At 45.3% G+C, this 19,427-nt stretch overlaps 1 protein-coding gene across 6 annotated transcripts in view; it reads left to right on the forward strand.

Annotated features, from left to right (window-relative positions):
• Window positions 1-19,427, forward strand: part of ARNT2 (aryl hydrocarbon receptor nuclear translocator 2) — a 201,153-nt gene that overhangs the window by 94,024 nt on the left and 87,702 nt on the right. For all 6 annotated transcript variants that reach the window (XM_030814898.1, XM_030814894.1, XM_030814897.1 and 3 more), the window contains exons 6-8: window positions 11,181-11,283; window positions 16,985-17,050; window positions 17,394-17,479. In XM_030814898.1, coding sequence (XP_030670758.1) covers window positions 11,181-11,283; window positions 16,985-17,050; window positions 17,394-17,479 — 255 coding nt within the window. The remainder of the gene's footprint in view (window positions 1-11,180; window positions 11,284-16,984; window positions 17,051-17,393; window positions 17,480-19,427) is intronic.

The following is a 19,427-nucleotide window of genomic DNA, read 5'->3' on the forward strand; positions in this document are numbered from 1 at the left end:
AGGCTCCTAGTTGTTGGGAATATGTCAGGAGCTCAGCTTCTGGAAGTTGCTTAGGATTCCTACTGCCAAAGGAAAATGCTTTGTTAGGCTTCAGGGGTGGAATTACTTGTAGAGAAAAATCTTAGTTCTAAATCCTCAAGGATTATTTGGAAAACAGGAAAAGAGAGACACATGGGGCATCCATAGGAGCCTGTAAGGAGTTGTAATTGGGCCGCTGTGCAGTTATGACAGCTTAGCCTCCACAGCGGGTGGCTGTGATTCAGGACAGAGCTGTTGGACACCAGTGTATGTATGTGAGGCACCCTGGACTAGGGGACACAGAGATATTCAACCCCTGGCTAGCTGCTTTCACAAAGTTTGTAATCCAGGAAGGCAGGCAAGCTATCTGCCTAAGTGTCGATAATGTTGGGGACCATGGTGGGCAATATACTAAAAGGATCCCTAAGGTTTCCATCCCCTGGTTATTCAATCAAACACTAAGTATGGCTGCAAAGGGATTTTGCCTATGTAGTTAAAGTCCCAAATCAGTTGATCATCAAATACAGAGATTATCCAGGTAGGCATGACCCAAACAAGTAAGCCATTTAAAAGGAGAAAATTTTAACTGGCTCATGACAGATGGGGAAGTCAGAAAGATTTGAAGCACAAAAAGGATTTTATAGGCCATAGACCATTGCTGGATTTGAAGTTGGAGAAGCCATGAGCCAAGATCTGTGAGCAGCCTCCTAACATGGCCCCTGGCCAACAGCCAGCGAGGGCATGGGCACCTGACCTGACAGCTGCAAGGATCTGCCAACAACTGGAATGATCTCAGAGGTGGATTCTTCTGCAGGGCCTCTAAGTAATAGCCCAGCCCAGACAACACCTTGATCTTGTCCTTATGAGGCCCTCAGCAGAGAACCTGGTCAATTGTGAGGTAATAAATGGGTGCTGTTTTAAGCTGCTGAGTTGCTACATGGCCATGGAAACTAATATAGATACCATTCTGTTGAGGGCAGTAGCATTCCCTGTGCTGCAGGAGAGCTGAGAAGCCCGCAGACTGTCATGACTATTAAATAGATTTGAAATGGTAGAGCAGTGTTGGATATAGATTTGAAATGGTAGAGCAGTGTTGCAGAAGAGATAATTATAAGTATTATAAGTATATTCTTCCTGAGGAAAACACTTTACTCAGCAAGTGAGGAAGAAAGGCCTTCTCTCTAGAGCAAGAATTTAAGGGAGAAGGGGAAAGGGAACGATTTTCTAATACATTTCATGTTGTGGTTCCACCTTCGTGTTAGTCTCCCAGTGTTTGCAACAAGCTGAACATCTGCATGTGGCTCCTACTGTGTTCCTAGTATCGTGGTGGCCCTGGTGAAGTTCAGGCCAGAACAGGATGAGGTACAGCCAGCTGCACCATCGGGGGCCCTCAGAAAGCATTTCTTTGGAAGAATGGAGCTTTCTGACTCTACCTGAGGGTTAACTCCCTGTTACTAAACTGGAACAAGTTCTACCCTGAGTGACCAGCCATCTCCAGTTGCACTCCCTCCTTCCTGCCTGGAAGCACCGATGGCACACCATTCTTTTCTGAGGGGCTGTTGGATCATTGCGCCCTGCCCCTAAAGACAAAATGTAGACCTATCTAGGAGGAGAGAGGAGCTTAAGTGACTGGCAGGAGGGCTACGTGGCATTAAATGTAACTGTTTCTCAACCTTCTTGGTGTGGGATTCATCTCTCACTCATGAGTCCCTCTTTGCTACCACTTTAAAAACAGTGACCTTATTGTATATATAGGTGATGGTCCAAATCCATGCACTGGGAGAGTGAAAAGAGGCTGTATTAATGACCGTCCTAGGACAATAGGCAAAAGCCAGGCTGTCCCAGCCAAAGCTGGAAAGTGTGGTCACTGCAACCATGCCTGCCATTAGGGGACCTGTAGCTCTTATAACTCCACTAAATATGGGTGCAAACCCATTCCCCCCAGTCTCCCAGGAATGGCTGAGAGAGGCTGAAATGATCCAAAGTTCTCTACTAAACCAAAGGGAAAAATTGAAGAGGAATAAAGAAATACACAGAAAAGAACTACAAAAAAATAAAAATAAAAAGGCAGATGTTCCCAGTCTGGGTTTCTGATCCTGAAACAGCCACAAGCTGGCCACAGTCCCTGCAGATGGCTGACCTCCTGCCCCCCTCACTGCCCATCTGCTTCTGTTCGGTGGGTGCCGTCTTATTGTCTGCTTTGGGGAGTGGTCTCCAGACTTCCCAGAGCAGTTGTATTGTGAAAAGTAGTACAGGCTCTGCAGTAAGTCAGGCTGCCCTCTTCAAATCCTGACTCCGCACTTCTCAGCTGTGAGACAACCGTGACTGGTTACTTAGTGTCTCTGGGCTTCAGTTTCTTTGTGGGACAAATACAGCCTAGCAGGGGCTATCGAGGAGGGGGCATTGCCCACCATGCAGGCAGTAGGAGCTGCATTGTCCACAGGATATTTAAAAACAATAATAGAACCTACTAAAAGTTAATCTGCTTTTTATTGTCATCATGTCCCAGCAATTCTTGGCATATCAGTGATCAAATATTTCTCCCCTCTGAAATGAACTGCCCCTAAGGCCCTTCTCCCTGCTGCGTCTTGGTGTGCAACCACTGTGACCCACTTCCTAGGGTTGTGTAGATAAATACTGTAACACATGTAAAACATTTCCGAATACCTAGCCCTTAGTAGAGTGCTCAGTGAGTAAAGAGTTAATTCCCTTGTCCTTCCTCTTCTGTCAAAGGCCACAGAACATTGTATTAGCCTGAACTATTTGGTTGCAGGTGACAGAACCAAGTGTTAAAGACTTGAACACTGGGAGAAGCTTTTCACTGTTTTATGTTTTTACTGCTTTCTTGGAGTCAGTTTTGTTCTCCTAGACCCAATTGTCCTTGAAGCTGAAGCACTGCCGTTGAAAGAGCCATGCTCAGATTCTCAAAGAGAAAAGAGGGGGAAAGGTGGCAAAGGTCACATTTTGCCTATGGAGGACTCTGATTGGCCTGGTTGGATTCTATCCTAGTCTTGGGACCAATCACTATAGACAGAGGGTGGGTGAGTTACTATGATTGGCCCAGGGTGTGTCAGGTGCCTAGTCCTCAACCAATCACTATGGCCAGGGAGATGGGATCTTGTAAGAAGATGGCAGCTCTTTTTTTAACTTTCATAATGAAGGATTAGTATGAGAGCTACTTCTCAAGAAAGGATTGTGGTAGAGGAGGTAATGGGTAAATAGAGTAAGAGATGTCTTATGCAACTCTACTGCCCATTCAGAGCTCCCTCTTCTAGTTTGGGAAGAAAATGGTTTGGCTGCAACCAGTGAATTGATGTATTTGTGCCCTCAGCCACTTACAGACACCTGCCAGAGAGAATGAAGTCTAAGGAAAACACACCCACCTTTAGTAGTAGAAGGCCCGTTCTCTCCCAGGCTCGCTGACACAGCTCTGGGCTCTAGAGTTTGTTCAGGAGCAGGCCTCAGGCACGCTGGTTGGATCCCTGTCCTGTGGCCTGGTGTTTTTTCCTGTGTGCACAGCTGCTGTAATAAGTGGGGTCAACCTTTTGAGAATGAGAACACACTGTCACTGGAACAGTAACCAAAGCATCCTCCAGTTCTGGGCCCCCATTTCAGGGGGACACATTTTTGGAACCACATCAAATATTGTCCTTCATGGGGGCCATTGGTTTGCTTTGCTTTTGTTCCTAATTATTTTCTCTTGTTTTCCTCCTTTGCTATCTCACTGTTCCTCCTTTTTGAACCAAGATAAGATGTTTCCAGTTTTCTTAAGGATTCTTTTGATGAAATAATTCTAATTTATATTTGTATTTCTCTTGTAGCCTGAGGAGAATTTTTATGTGCACAAAGCCTTCTTTTGTGATCTTATCCAAGACAAACTTCAGATTCTTCTTTTTTAAAAAGTTACTACTGACCAAAATAATACTTACAAATCAGCTTACTGCAAACAATTACAGAAGGGCCCTCTGCCCATCAAAAAAGATGCTCTGTTCTGGAATCCTTATATCTTCTGAAGCAGGAGTCAGAGAATGCATTTTTGTGAAGGGACACACAGTAAATATTTAGGATTTGTGGGCCATGTTGTGTTTGTTACAACCACCCAGCTCTGCCATGGTATATGAAAGTAGCCATAGACAATAAATAAATGAGTGGGCATGGCTGTTTTCCAATAAAACTTTATTTACAAAACCAAGTGGTGGACCAGATTTGGGCTGCAGGAAGTACTTTGTTGACTCATGTTGTAAAGCATTTTATGCTTTTCAACTGTCTTAGAAAAATTACAGTAAAAAACTTTGAAGTAAGGTGGTCATAATTCTTATTCTCATTTCATGGAGTAGAAAAACTGAGAATCAGTAAAGGTATTGACAGCATAGTTCCCTGTGAGCTTTAGAGGTAGAGTAGGGTTTGATATTAACAGCCTTAAAAATATTCTCCTTATTTGATGCAGGAATGCCATATTTGGAAATCCATCCTAAGATGGTTTGGATTTTTGTTTGTATGTACATGTTCACCACAGCACCCTTGGCCATAGGAAAAACCTGGAAACAACATAAATGTCTAATAGTAAATTACCTACTCAAAATAGTATTAAAAGAGCCTTTAAAATGAGGTTTGTGGTGAAATTCTTGAGTTTATGCTAAGTGACATGAAGTAGAAAAATATACACCATGAGACCTCAGCTAATTAAAATAAAGAGCAGGCATGCATAGAAAAAGATTGACCAGAAACACACCTAAATGCCAACAGTATTTTTCTCTGGAGAAGGTTATCTGGGATTTTTACTTAGAGTGTTCACGTGCGTGATTTTTCTAAAATGACCATGTTAGTTTTAGAATGAAAATTAAGGAGAAAAACAAGAATAGCAAGTTATTCAATCTTGTAGCGTGAGGCCTTGCTCTGTGTATTATTCCAGAGTGGTCTGAATGCCCTCTCTCCCTCCAGCAGCCAGGAGGCAGGGGCTAGCTCCCAGTCTCAGGAGACCCTCCCTGCCTGCGGTTCTCTGTGCTGGGAGCCTGCCAGTCACTTGTACTCTGATTCTCTAAGGGGGTTCATTGAGCTCTAGTGTGTCGGTCTTGAAATCTGTACATAACCCTTCAAAGTAGGAATGCCTGATTCCATTTTCCAGTTGAAGAAACTGTGCCTCCAAGAAATGAAGTGACCTGCACAAACTCTCACAACCAGCATACGGAAGAGGCATGTCTTACATCCTTGCTGCCTTTTTCATTTGAAATAGCGTAATTACTAATTTATCAGCTCACTAATGGTTCTCCTTTGTACATCAAACCCAGAACAATATCTGCTTCCACAGCTTCTGGTTGTGTTGGAAGATTTCTGGGGCCTCTTACAAAGCCAGCCATTGTGCAACTTGAGCCCAAGTGCTCTAACAACTGGGTCCCTGAGCCACAGAGAAGCTCATCGCTCTGTACCAAAAGGAGGATGCTGATAGGACGTCAAGAATTCCAACACTAGATTCTCCCCGAATTCAAAGAATGGGGAAAGTGAGAGGACCAGAGTGAGAAAACTAATTGTGGTCCTGGGGGCTGTTTGATTGTACCATTTCAGATGGAGCAGTTATAGATGCCCACAAGTTCCCAGATGTGGCAGTGGGCATGGCTGGCTGCCCTGAACAGGAGGAAAGCATGCTCAGAATTGAGGAGGACACGTCCTGAGAGGGGGATGTTAGGTAGGCCTTCCACATGGGTGCTGAAACCATGTAGGATGATAGCAGGTCTTGGGGTAAAGAGAAAGGCTGTGGGTGCTGTGCTGAAAGCCTAAAATGAAGGAGGAGGAGAGACCCAGAGGTGGGAAGACAACAGAAACAAAGGAGGGGTAGTAGGTGGACGAGGCAGATGTCATGAGTCTGGAAGGAGCGTGTCATGCAGGAGTCAGGTTTGGAAGAGCTTTGGGGACTGAGGAAGACAGCAAGACTACCTTTGACCCCATGCCATGTGGGACATGGGAGCATGAGTCTTCTCTCCAGAGGGCAGGCTCCAGAGGGCAGGCTCCAGATGGCAGGCTGGTCTCTACTGAGGCAGGGGGTTGAGTTGAGTTCAGGGAGTGTCTGTAAGGAGCTGAGTGTACAGGAGCTGTCTTACTTCTGAGTAGGTATTCTGGAGGGCACCCTGGGGGTTGGAGATTAGGAGGGAAAGGAGCAGGGGGATTGGATCAAGGGTGAAGAGTACACATAGGAGAGGTGACCAGGGTGGCCGGTTGTTTAGGCATTGACTAAGGAAAACAGAATGGGAGGCATCATGGGACCAGCCCAGAGACAGGATTACAAATGAACCAGAGTCCTTCAGACCCAGTGGATGAGGCTGGGGAGCAGGGATTCTAGAAGGAGCCAGCCTTGGCTGGATGGATTGTGCCTCTAGGGATCTGCTGGGAGTCAGCCCGAGGAATCCAGGCCCATGGCTCTAAGCAGAACCCAGGCTTCTGTGGGTCAGGAATGAAGATTAGATTAGGAACAGTGTAATTGGCAGCAACATCTCTGTTTGCCTCTCTACTAGGAGCCCATAGTAAGCAAACCCAGCACCCAGGTCTCCTGTGGGATGGAGACTGACTGCCATTCCATGACACTGGGATTCACAGCCCAGTGCTGGGGCGATGGCCACTTGATTTTGTACATCTCAGCTACTCTTACATTTGTCAAAAATCCAATTTACATACAACCTTTCAGGAACACACCTACTCTATGAAGTCAGGCATGTTTTCATTCCAGAGGAGCCTGAAGAGCGGCTTCATTGTGTCCAAGGAAACTGGAGAAGCACACAGAGAAATAAACGTTGAAGCTGTTGTCTCTCAAGGTCATGACAACAGATCATGGAAATGTGTTTTTTCATTTCCTCATGTTCCACTGTTCATGTGCTACACAGCTGGGATTTATTTTCAGAGCACACTTTGGAATCTGCCAGACCCTCATGTGGCCTACTTCACAGCTGAAACCATTTGCCATTTGGTAGTTGATAAAGCAAGTGACAATTTACACTAACATGGCCGTAAAAAGACGCCGTCTGTGAAGGAGACAGACAGGTGTCAAACCTAGGGCAGCAGACAGCGCAGAATCAGCAGATGCCCAGGGCCTCCCCTGCACCGGCCGCCCTAGAGCTCTCAGCACACTGAGTCAGACCATTCCACTGAGTAGAATTCTGGTCTACACATCCTGCTTAAAGATGAACGTACCAGTAGTCAGCATGATGGTGATTGCTGGGTCTTTGTAGAGTGCCATGCAGTCTGCAGAGCCCTGGTCCATGTGAGAAGGGAAGGCTGCAAGTGTTGAGGGGAGGAAGCGGACCAGGCACAGTCCTAGACCATGTGTGCAGGATAGTTCTAGCACAGCGTGACAGAGCCGGCCCAAGGAGAGCACAGTATGCTGCAGAGTGCAGCGAGGAAGGTGACCACCCTCTCTTGCATGTATTTTCACTCCCCCACACCTTCCTCCATTTGGAGCGGTGGGACCCAGGTTTGGGGAGGGTGTCTTCTTCGAGGCCCTTTTGATTTCAAATGATAGAAACCCTTATGAAACGCTGTCTGCTGCAAAGCTGCAGCTCTCCAATCCCTTTCTCACTCTTCCTGGCTTTATTGTTCTTAGCTGTTATCTCAGTGTAACTATCTGTTCTGTTTGAGTCTATTCTCATCGACTTTAGTCTGTTCTCTTCTTTGTTGTTGTTGTCCGCTCTCTCATCCTCTAGGATATAATGGCCTTTGCCTGTTTAATTCTTTGTGCTTACATTAGTGTCTCTCACATATTGTCCGGGCTAAATGAACATTTGTGAAGCGATGGCTGAGGTGACACCTTGAGTAAGTTGTGATAAAAAGTAGAAGTCAGCTAAGCACAGTGGCTCACACCTGTAGTCCCAGCACTTTGGGAGGCTGAGGCAAGAAGAATGCTTCAGCCCAGGAGTTCAAGACCTGACTGGGCAACATAGCAAGTCCTCGTCTCTACAAAAAATAAAAAAATAAGCTGGGCATGGAGGCACACGTCTGTAGTCCCAGCTACTCGGGAGGCTGAGGTGAGAGGACTGCTTGAGCCTCAGAGGTCAAGGCTGCAGCGAGCTGAGATTCCACCACTGCACTCCAGCCTGGGCTACAGAGCGAGACCCTGTCTCAAAGAAAAAAAAAAAAGGAAATTAGGCAAAGGGAAGGGGATTGCTCAGGGAGGGGAGATGGCTGGGAAGGGCCAGGGATGAGAGAGGAGTGGCACACTGGGGAGCTGTGAGTCCTTCTGGGCAGCAGCGGAGGCCTGGGTGGAGCAGTGGGATGGTGTAGGGTGAGGAGGGAGTATAAGAGGAGGGCAGGGGCCGGACTTCGGAGGCCTTTTATACTGGGCTGCGGGACTTGCATTTTCCTGGCAACTAAGAGTGGAGAACGTGAAAGGCTCTCAAGGAGGAGTGTGATGCGATCATTTGGTCTAAGTCTTCCAGGAAACACATTTGTCGCTTGCCTCCTGTGTGCGAATCACTTTTATGTATGTTGTATCACAATAATCCTGAAAGCAAGATCTTGCTCTTTCATTTTACAATAGAGAAAACCATGGACTAGCAAGTCTGAGTGACGGGTCACATAAATGATACAGCCATAATCGTTTTTGTGTTTTAAGTGAAGAATTCTGATAGCAATGCAGGGCCTAGAATGAAGGGGACAAGATCAGAGGAAGTGATGACTGCCCTATTGCAGCCATCCATCCAGAAGTGCAGTGAGGGGGACAGATCTAAGGTGGTAGCAGTGCAGAGGCAGGAAGTGCACAAGCCAAAGATACACAGGAACTAGAATTGACAGAATATTGGTGACTGATCAAATGTTGGAGTTTTTCATATTCATTATTTAATAAGCATTTATAGAGCCAAGCATAATTGTAGTCACTTTGTAATATTAATTCATTTAATGCTCACAAAAACTATCTAAAGAAGTACTATTATTATCTTCATTTTTACCAGTGAAGTAGCTGAAGCACAGAGGTGTTAGGTAACTTGCCCAGGGTCACACAGTGAGTGAAGGAAGCAGGACTTAAAGCTACGTAGTCCAGCTCCAGAGTCTATGCTCTTACCTACTAGATTTCTAGTTTGGGCAACCGGGTAGTGGTGGTGCCAGTGACAAAGATAGGGGACTGTGGAGAAAGGGCAGCTTTGGACAGGAAGAAGAATTTGCTTTTGGACCTGAGGAATGTAAGATGTCAGTGAGATGCCCAAGAGACAGTTGTACATGTAGGAGCTTCCAAGAGAGGTCTGGCTGTGTTAAAGAAGAAATGATTCCCGACATTTGTTAAAAACTATAAAGAAGATTCCATTCAAGGGGTGCCATGTCAAGAGGTGCAGGCACCACTGCACTGTGGTCTTGCATGCTAGGAGAGAGTGGACCCAATTCCAACAAGGATAAGTGAGGGTTTAAAAGCAAGAAGCAAGGTGGCGGCAGGAGACAGTGAGTGGAGAATGACTGAAGGGAAACATCAGGGGTCGGGGGATTCCCGTTAGACTCAATCATCAGAATCCTTGCTGAGGACAGTGCAGGGTGGTAGATATCAAAGGTGTCAGATACCAAGGGTGGGGGATTCTCACCTAACTAAGTTAGGATTCTTGCTCAAATTGGGTTCTGCAAGGACAGAGAGGGAAGCTCAAGGTCAGGCCTAGACAGGCAGAGGACTCGCAGGAGGCCAACTGAGTTTCAGTCAAAGGAGGGAGGCTTTATCAGCTGGAGATGGACATCTTGATGTCCTCAGTATGTAAGAGGTGGTAGAGTTGAAAATCACCAAGGATCCCTGGGAGAGAGTGAGAGAGAGAAGGGCCAAGGCCCAGCCCTGGGAATGCCAACATGGGGTGGGGAGGAGCTGGACTGAGGAAGAGGCGCTGCCTCCAGGATAGGCTGGAGAAGGGGGTGTCCTAGGGCAAGAATGTTCCAAGGGACTGGCCAAGCATAATGACAAGGTGGAGAGGGGCTGAAGAGTGTGTATCAAATTGGGCCACATAGAGAGCCCTTGTGGCCTGGGCTGGAGCAGCTGCCATGGAGCTGTAGTGGGTGGAGGCCCACTACAGTGGGTACAGTGGGCTGGGCATCAAGAGGGGGCAGTGAGTGTGGACAGAACCCTCCAACTGCAGATGCAGAGAGAGGATAAGAACTTCAAGGCCAGAGAAGGTCTTTTGCTTGTTTGTTTTCCCCTAAGATGGAAGAGATTTGATGGTGTTTAAATACTGGAGGAAGTAGACAGTAGGGAGGGTAGAGGGTAGAAATAGCCACGTGGGCAGAGGTCAGTTGATGGCCCAGAACCCCATGGGGGGTGTCAGAAGAAATACACTGAGGTTCAGCGCTTCTTCCTCTGAGGTAAGAGCAAGGTGGGGGATGGATGCAGAAAAGTGGGAGGAACAGAGATGTGTGTGCAGGCGGTGAGGGAGAGGAGGGACTCAGGGATAACGTCTGGTTTCTGACTTAGATTTCCATGCAGATGGCAGTGCCCTTGCTGATGTTTAGGGAGGGTTTGGGGAGGAGTGGGTGAAGCTGCTTTTGAGGTGCATGGTCAGCTGCTGATGGTGTGGCCCTGGGGCTAAGGAAACGAAGGGGTTGATGCTAGAGGCGTAGATATAGTAGGGTCATTAGCATCCAGAGGTGACTGTCAAAACCTGGGTGTGGATAAAATTGCATAGGGGACATGTACAGTGAGAAGAGAAGAAGGCTGAGGCTGGAGGCTCCAGGGAGAAAGGAGCAGAGAGGAGAGAGGAATCGGGAGCGCTGTGTCCGAAGCCAGGGGAAGGCAGATGCTTGAGAATGGAGCAGTGTGCGGTCGCGTAAAGCCCAGCAAAGCAGTTGGATCAAACAAAGGAAAAACGTGTTTTGGATTTAGCAGTAAGGAAGTTGGTGACCTTGGCAAATGCCTTTTCCATGGAGTGGTGAGGGGGAGAGCCAAGTTGGAGTGACTGCAGGCAATGGAATCCAGCAAAGCAGAGACAGCAAGTGTAGATGGCTCTGAAGAAAGCAAAGCATTTTGAATTGTATGGATTTCATCACTATGTGAGTTTCTTGCCAAAGAATGTTGGGAATTCCAAGACACAAACAATTTGCACAGCCACACTCGTTCTCATTTGGCAGAGCACTTGGAGAAAGCCCTCCCCGAACTGCCTCCTCCATCTCCCAACCTGAGGCAGAGGCTTATGTAAATGTCCTTCTCTCTCTCTTAGGCCGGATCTTGGACCTGAAGACTGGGACGGTCAAGAAAGAAGGACAGCAGTCATCCATGAGGATGTGCATGGGCTCGCGGCGGTCTTTCATCTGCAGGATGAGGTCTGTTTGGGAGAGCAGCAGGCCATCACGGTGGTTGGTTTGCTCCTTTTTCTGTCACTGTTAAGAGCCTTGACCAGCTCTGCCGCAGTCACACAGGCCAACTTGGGTTCACTCCAGGGACTTCGTCTTCTTGACCTCAGCATGCGGATATACAGGATCCTTGGTCTAGGAAGGATTCTGTCCGTCCTCCTACCATCCCACTTTGTCTAATTTCCTACTATTTTCTTCTCGTTCCTAGATTCACACCCCCTTGTCCACTGTATCACTCTACTTCCTACCCATCTTTAAGAGCCTACTCCAATCCAACCTCTCCAAGATTCCGTAGTTCTGAACATGTTTTATATTAAGATGGCCCGATTTCACACTTATATATTTCCTGTCACAATTCACATGTTTAATTGGTCCCTATGATATTGTTGGTTGATATGTTAAGTTAAATATCTGGGTTCCATGAGTAAATTATAGTGCCCTGAGGATGAAGGCTTTGATTGAGACTTCTCTGAGCCTCCCTGACATCTAGCAGTGTTCTACATATGTTTGATTTATACATCATAATTGAAGAAATGCAGGAATGAATGAACTTTGGAGAAATCAAGGGAATTTTGCCATGTCCTTGAAGAAGAGAGAGCTAGGATCTTGAATACTCCAATCCAGTTCAGCACCTCTGTACCTTCAACCTTGTGCCCCCTGAAGGATGGTTGGCATGAACTGCAAGGTGGGAGGTGCAGGACAGAGAATTGAGACTGTTTGGGCTGTGGAGTTAATGAGGCAGTGACATGAGGTGATGCCACTCATCATTCATTTATTCAGTTATTCAACAAATTTATGTTAAGGGCCCATCTGTGCCATGTGCTCTTCAAAGTGCCTGGGAGTCAATGTTAAGTAAAGCAAACAAGGCCAGGTATGGTGGCTCATGCCTTTAATCCCAGCACTGTGGGAGGCTGAGGTGGGCAGATCACCTAAGGTCAGGAGTTTGAGACCAGCCTGGCCAACATGGTGAAACCCTGTCTTTATTAAAAATACAAAAATTTGCTGGATGTGGTGGCACACACCTATAATCCCAGCTACTCAGGAGGCTGAGGTGAGAGGATCGCTTGAACCCAGGAGCTTGAACCCAGGAGGCGGAGGTTGCAGTGAGCTGAGATCGCACCACTGCACTCCAGCCTGGGTAACAGAGTGAATCTCTGTCTCAAAAAAAAAGAGACTAAAATAATAATAATAAAATAATAATAAAGCAAACAAAACCCCTGCCTGCATAGAATTCATTTTAGTAGGGGTGATACACAGTAGACAAAAGTACCAAGTAAATATATGGAATGTCAGATGGTGGTGAGTGCTATGGAGGAAACAAAGCAAACTTAAGTAGGAGTAGGAAATAGTAGATTTTGTTAATTTCCATGTTATATAGGGTGGGAGGAGAAGACATTACTGATAAGGTGACTTTTGAGCAGAGACCTAAAGAAAGTGAGTGAATGAAACAAGGGAATATCTGGGCAAAGAGAAGGGCAAGTAGAGGGAATAGTGAGTGCAAAGGCCCAGAGACAGGGATGTTCTTGGCATGTTCAAGGAACAGTGAGAAAGTCCTTGTCTCAGAAGCAGAGTGAATGGGGTACGGTGCGGGAGGAATGGGCAGAGATGTGGTTGAGAGGTAGTGGGTGTTAGGTCATGTTGACTTTACATCGCCTCAGCTTTTACTCTGCATGAGACGAGAGGTCGCTGAAGTTGATTGTGAGAGTTACGTGTTCTGAATAACATTTTAAAAAACTGCCCTGGTTTTCTGTGGAGAATAAACCTGTGGACAAAGAAGAAGGGTAGAAGTAAGGAGGTTATTGTAATGATTCAGGTGAGAAATGTGATTGTGGTAGAAAGTGCTCAGATTTTGAGTGTATTTCACAGACAGAGCCAGCCTTCAGGTAGGGTGTGAGAAAAAGAGAGAAGTCAAAGGTTCAGCTGAATTTTTTGCCCACTCAATTGGAAAAATTGAGTTGTCATTCTCTAAGATGGAAAAGGTTGTTGGGGGGAGCTGGTTTGGGGTTGAGGGGAATTCCAGCATTTTAAGATTAAGATGCCTGTCTATAAGAAACTTAAACAAATTTACAAGAAAAAAACAAGCAATTCCATAAAAAAGTGGGCAAAGGACATGAGCAGACACTTTTCAGAAGAAGACATACATGCAGCCAACAATCATATGAAAAAAAAGCTGAATATCACTGATTATTACAGAAATGCAAATCAAAACCACAATGAGACACCATCTCACACCAGTCAGAATGGCTCTAATTAAAAAGTCAAAAAGGGCCGGGTGTGGTGGCTCATGCCTGTAATCCCAGCATTTTGGGAGGCCAAGGTGGGCAGATCATGAGGTCAAGAGATCGAGACTATCCTGGCCAACATGGTGAAACCCCGTCTCTACTAAAAATAGAAAAATTAGCTGGGTGTGGTGACGTGTGCCTGTAGTCCCAGCTACTCAGGAGGCTGAGGCAGGAGAATTGCTTGAACCCAGGAGGCAGAAGTTGCAGTGAGCCGAGATCACGCCATGCACTCCAGCCTGGCAACAGAGCAAGAGTTCATCTCAAAAATAAATAAATAATAAAAAATAAAAATAAAAAATAAAAATAAAAAGATCAAAAAATAACAGATGCTGGTGAGGTTGTGGAGAAAAAGGAACACTTATACAGTATTGGTGGGAATGTAAATTAGTTCAGCCATTGTAGAAGACAGTGTGGTAATTCCTCAAAGACCTAAAAAGAGAAATACCATTTGACCCAGCAATCCCGTTACTGGGTATATACCCAAAGAACTATAAATCATTCTATTATAAAGACACATGCATGCATATGTTTATTGCAGCACTATTCACAATAGCAAAGACGTGGAATCAACCTAAATGGCCATCAGTGATAGACTGGATAAAGAAAATGTTGTATGTATACAACATGGAATACTATACAGTCATAAAAAAGAAAAAGATCATATCCTTTGCATGGATGTGGATGCAGCTGGAAGTCATTATTCTCAGCAAATTAACACAGGAACAAAAAACCAAATACCACATATTCTCACTTACAAGTGAGAGCTAAATGATGAGAACTCAGGGACACATGGAGGGGAACAACACACATTGGGGACTTTCAGAGGGTGGAGGGTGGGAGGAGGAAGAGCATCAGGAAAAATAACTAATGGGTACTAGGCTTAATACCTGGATGATGAAATAATCTGTACAACAAAGCCCATGACACGAGTTTATCTATATAACAAACCTGCACTTGAACTTAAAATAAAAGTTAAAAAAAAAAGATGCCCATAGGCAACTAGACGGGGAAGATGAGCAGACAGTTGGACATGTAGTTCTGGAATCCAAGGAAGAGGTTGGGGCTGAAGATATGGACCTGAGGATTGACATCAATAAAATAGTATCTAAGGCCTCAAAACTGAGATGTGTGTGAAATCGCATGGGAGGTGGATATAGACAGAGGAGAAGACAGAGGACTGAGTCCTGGGGCTTTCTTGCCTCAGGGGAATGGGGAAGAACCAGCAAAGGAGACTGAGAAGGAGCAGTGAGGCAGGTGGGAGCGGAAGAAGAGAGGGCAAAGGGAACAAGAGAGGGCGAAGGAAGTTTCTGGAAAAAAGGAGTTATCAAAGGCCAAAGGCTACTGATGAGCCCTGAATGTGAGCCCTGAATGTCCATCACTGGACCTCAGATAGCGAACCAGCAGGAGACATGGCACGTAGGATATACGGCACGTAGCAGTACAACTGAGCCACTTACTAATGTCACCCTCACCTAATTGCATGCCACAGGAACTGTGACTTGGACTGGGGCATCCGTTGCGTACTATGAAGTTCCAAACAACAGGTGCTTTAAAATAAGTATCTATTTTCCCTAATTTAAAGTAATCTTTTAAAGCAACTACACTTTTTAAGCAAAACCTGTTTATGTACAGGCTAGTTGGTCTCCCTCAGATCACCAAGGTTGCCTGTGTTGCGGGGAGACCTGCTTCTCTCACCCACTTCTTGGGCCCTCAGAGCTGGCAGAGACCATTTGTTCCGTTTTACGAGAAATGGCCCTTCAGGGATTTGAGCCTTGCTGTTGTTTTCTCTGAGTCTCCTCCTCTCGAGGCTGAGCCTCTGGAATTCTTCTTGAAGGCACAGATGAAATCCTCTTCACCACCTGACTCAGGTCACAGGATGGTACTGGAATGACAGAATGCACACATGTCTCCATTTAACTTAGGACTGGGTCCCCACAGACTGCCTGCCCCTCCTTCAGCAGCAGGGGCAAGTTGGGCAGTGGGATCCACTTGCATTGCTGTCCACCCAGAGATGAAATGCCATCAGTTAGTGTAGTTAGTCACGGCACGTTTGTCCTGCAGTGCTTGGGTGAATAAATGCCTATCCTAGCTTAGTAGACATTCAGTAGAGCACCAGCAATACAAATCTTAATCGTACCATCTAAGCAATTCCCTTATGAATAAATTGATTGAAAGTGCCATAGTATGGCATTTCCATTAGCCTATAAAGCCATTATCACTGCCCTGTCAATGAAATTCATGCAGTCCCTTCCCTGCCCTAGTGTCCTTCCAGGGAGCGTGATATTGGTTTCTCTTTGAAGTGCCAGGTCCATACTGCCTGTGTTTACCTGAGAGGTGGGCAGTGCTGCCATCTACTGAGAACATAACATTTTCCTCCAAATAAAACAGCTACTTTCGGCAAAGCACTGGGCATAGTCAGCCAGAAAAGGGCAGAGGGCCAAACATTGCTGGGCAGCAATGACATGGGGTGAGCCTCCTGTGAAGACCACACTAGTGCTGGCAGCTGTCTAAGGTCTCAGAGTATAATTAGACTCTTATCCCTGCTGTATTGAAAATTAAGATATTCAGGATATCATTTGTGATGTAGTTGGGAAATGGAAACGCACATAAAAAATGGATATAGCAAGCAGCAGTCAGAGCCTGGCCATGGTGCAGGCTTTGGGTGTTCAGCACCTGAGGCGCTGAGAGGATCATTGAAAAGGGAGGCAGAAAAGGTTGTCCCAGAGTGTGCAGTGTGATGCCACCATCCCCTGCCACCCAGATGGGGACTCACAGAAAGACCGGATTCTCTACCTGTTTATCTCTTATCCCCACGCTCTCCTCTGCCATCAGCAGACTTCCAGCTGTCTGGTTGTCCCTAGTGCCAGAACAGTGTATGGGAGGAGAGAGTTTCCACAGCTGTGATGCTAAAGCCTGAGAAGATGCTACTGTTCATTAACTGGCAACATCTGTTTTAAGTTGATGTCTCTGCTCAGGCCTGAAGGGACATTATTGCTGTCATCACCCTCTTCCCTTCTTTCCTAAAAGCCATGGAGTTCCACTGAAATGATCTTCAGGACTGAGCATGGGCAGGTCTCTCCTAGAGTCTTTCTGTAGGTCTCCAGCTCCTGGACTGGGCCCTGAAACAATTTCAGTGTGTGTTGTAATGTGGGTCACACTCTCCTTTCTTCAGTCGCAAAAAAAAAAAAAAAAAAAAAAAAAAAAAAAAAAAAAAAAAAAATTCAAAGGCATGCAGGTCTGCTTCTGCACTTTTGAAGAACATTGGCTATAGGCCTCACCTGAATAAATGTGTAAGCATCAATTAAGGCTCATCTATTTGACTGCAGCACCATATATTGAATAAGCTTGCCTGGGTCTTTGCTCATTCTAATACATTTGTCACATCTTAGGTGTGGAAATGCTCCTTTGGACCACCTTCCTCTAAACAGAATAACCACCATGAGGAAAAGGTTCAGGTCAGTATCTCTTCTGATGTACATTTTGGGACTGTTCTGGTAGATAGTCTAAACACCCTAAGCTAAGCAGCCTAGATTAAAGAAGGGGCTTAGTGTGATGAGGACCAAGAGAACCAGACATCAGGGTGGCAGTGGCAGAGATGAGAGAGAACAGGATGTTGGGTGGAATTTATTTTTGATTTTCAGACCATGTGGGAGGAAGGAACACAGGATGGTGAGGAGTCAAGATTCAAAACCACAAAGGCAGACAAGGGAACCCAGTAGCTTATTTGCCAGAGGAGTCATCAACATCCTTGCCTCACCCTCATATAATGAAAACAATTTCACAAATGTTCTTTTTTAGGAATGGCCTTGGCCCTGTGAAAGAAGGAGAAGCCCAATATGCTGTGGTCCACTGCACAGGATACATCAAGGCCTGGCCACCAGCAGGTAAGGAGACCTGCATATAAATTCCACAGGAACTGGGTGCTGCTCATACCTGACCATGGTGTCCTGTTAGAAAAGTATTCTTATAGGAATAGGTAGGAAAATATTCTTATTTTTCTTTGTAGTTAGAACACAATGATCTTTGTAATTGGGAAACATCCTGCTACTTGAAACAAAGGTTTCTATAAAGAGTTAATTGTACAACCAGATGCAGTGGCTCACGCCTGTAATCCCAGCACTCTGGGGGGCCAAGGCGGGTGGATCACGAGATCAGGAGATTGAGAACACCCTGGCTAACATGGTGAAACCCTGTGTCTGCTAAAAATACAAAAAATTAGCTGGGCGTGGTGGTGGGTGCCTGCAGTCCCAGCTACTTGGGAGGCTGAGGCAGGAGAATCGCTTGAACCCAGGAGGCGGAGGTTGCAGTGAGCCAAGATTTCGCCGCTGTACTCCAGCCTGGGCAACACAGCAAGACTCCATTTCAAAAAAAAAAAAAAAGAGGTAATTGTACAAAGGTGATTGGAGTCTTAGCAACTTGTTTCTAGGTTCTGTCACCCAGAGCATTCTATAAAGTCAGAGTGGCAATTTGAAATGATGAATGTATCTAAATCATTACAGAAATGCAAATAAAAGCCATACTGAGATACATCATATTCTCACTAAGGTGGTTAAAAGACAGGTAACAACAAATGTTGGTGAGGATGTGGAGCAACTGGAATCCTCATACATTGCTGGTGGGAATGTAAAATAGTATAGCCACTTGGGAAAACAGTCTGGCAGTTCCTGAAAATATTAAAAACAGAGTTACCATATAATTCAGCAATTTTCACTCCTAAATATACAACCAAGAGAATTGAAAATGTTCATAGCAACATCATTCATAATGGCCAAAAAATGGAAACATCTCAAATGTACACCAAGTGATGAGTAGATAAATAAAATGTGATATATTCTTGTAATGGAATATTATTCAGGAATAAAAAACAACGAAGTATTGATACATGCTATATTATGGACAAATCTTAAAAATGTCATTCTAAGTGAACAGAGTCAGACACAAAAGGCCACATATTATATGATTTCATTTATGTAAAATGTCCAGAATAGGCAAATTCATGGAGACAGAAAATAGATTTGTGGTTTCTTGGTAGTGCAGGGAAGAATGAGGAATGACTGCTAATGGATACAGTGTTTCTTTTAGGGGTGACAGAGGTGTTCTAAAATTACATAGTGGTAATAGTTGCACTGCCGTGTAACTATATTAAAAACCACTGATGTGAATTATATATCAATAAATTTGTTCCTAAACAACAAAAAAAAATACAATGTTAAACAATTTTTTGTTCACTTTATGGCCCAGAATGTAGTATGTATATCTCAGTGACTATTTCATGTCAGCTTGAGAACAATATGTATACTGCTGTTGTTGGATGAAGTATTCTTTTTTTTTTTTTTTTTTTGAGACGGAGTTTCGCTCATTACCCAGGCTGGAGTGCAAAGGCATGATCAGGGCTCACTGCAACCTCCAGCTCCCGGGTTCAAGTGATCCTCCTGCCTCAGCCTCCTGAGTAGCTGGGATTACAGGCGTGTGCCACCATGCCCGGCTAATTTTTTGTATTTTTAGTAGAGATGGGGTTTCACCATGTTGGCCAGGCTGGTCTTGGAACTCCTGACCTCAGGTGATCCACCTGCCTCGGCCTCCCAAAGTGCTAGGATGACAGGCGTGGGCCACCGCACCCAGCCAGATGAAGTATTCTTTAAACATCAATTTGATCAAGATGATTGATAGTGCTGTTGAGGGCAACTATGTTTGTATTGACTTTTTTGCCTGCTCAATGTAGCAGTTACTGAAGGAGGAATGTTGAAATCTCCAATTATAAGAGTGGATTTTCCTATTTTTCCTTGTAGGTGTTTTTTTACCTCACATATTTTGATGCTCTGTCGTTTGGTG

This window comes from Nomascus leucogenys, chromosome 6, assembly GCF_006542625.1.
Source record: "Nomascus leucogenys isolate Asia chromosome 6, Asia_NLE_v1, whole genome shotgun sequence".
NCBI classification, from domain to species: Eukaryota; Metazoa; Chordata; class Mammalia; order Primates; family Hylobatidae; genus Nomascus; species Nomascus leucogenys.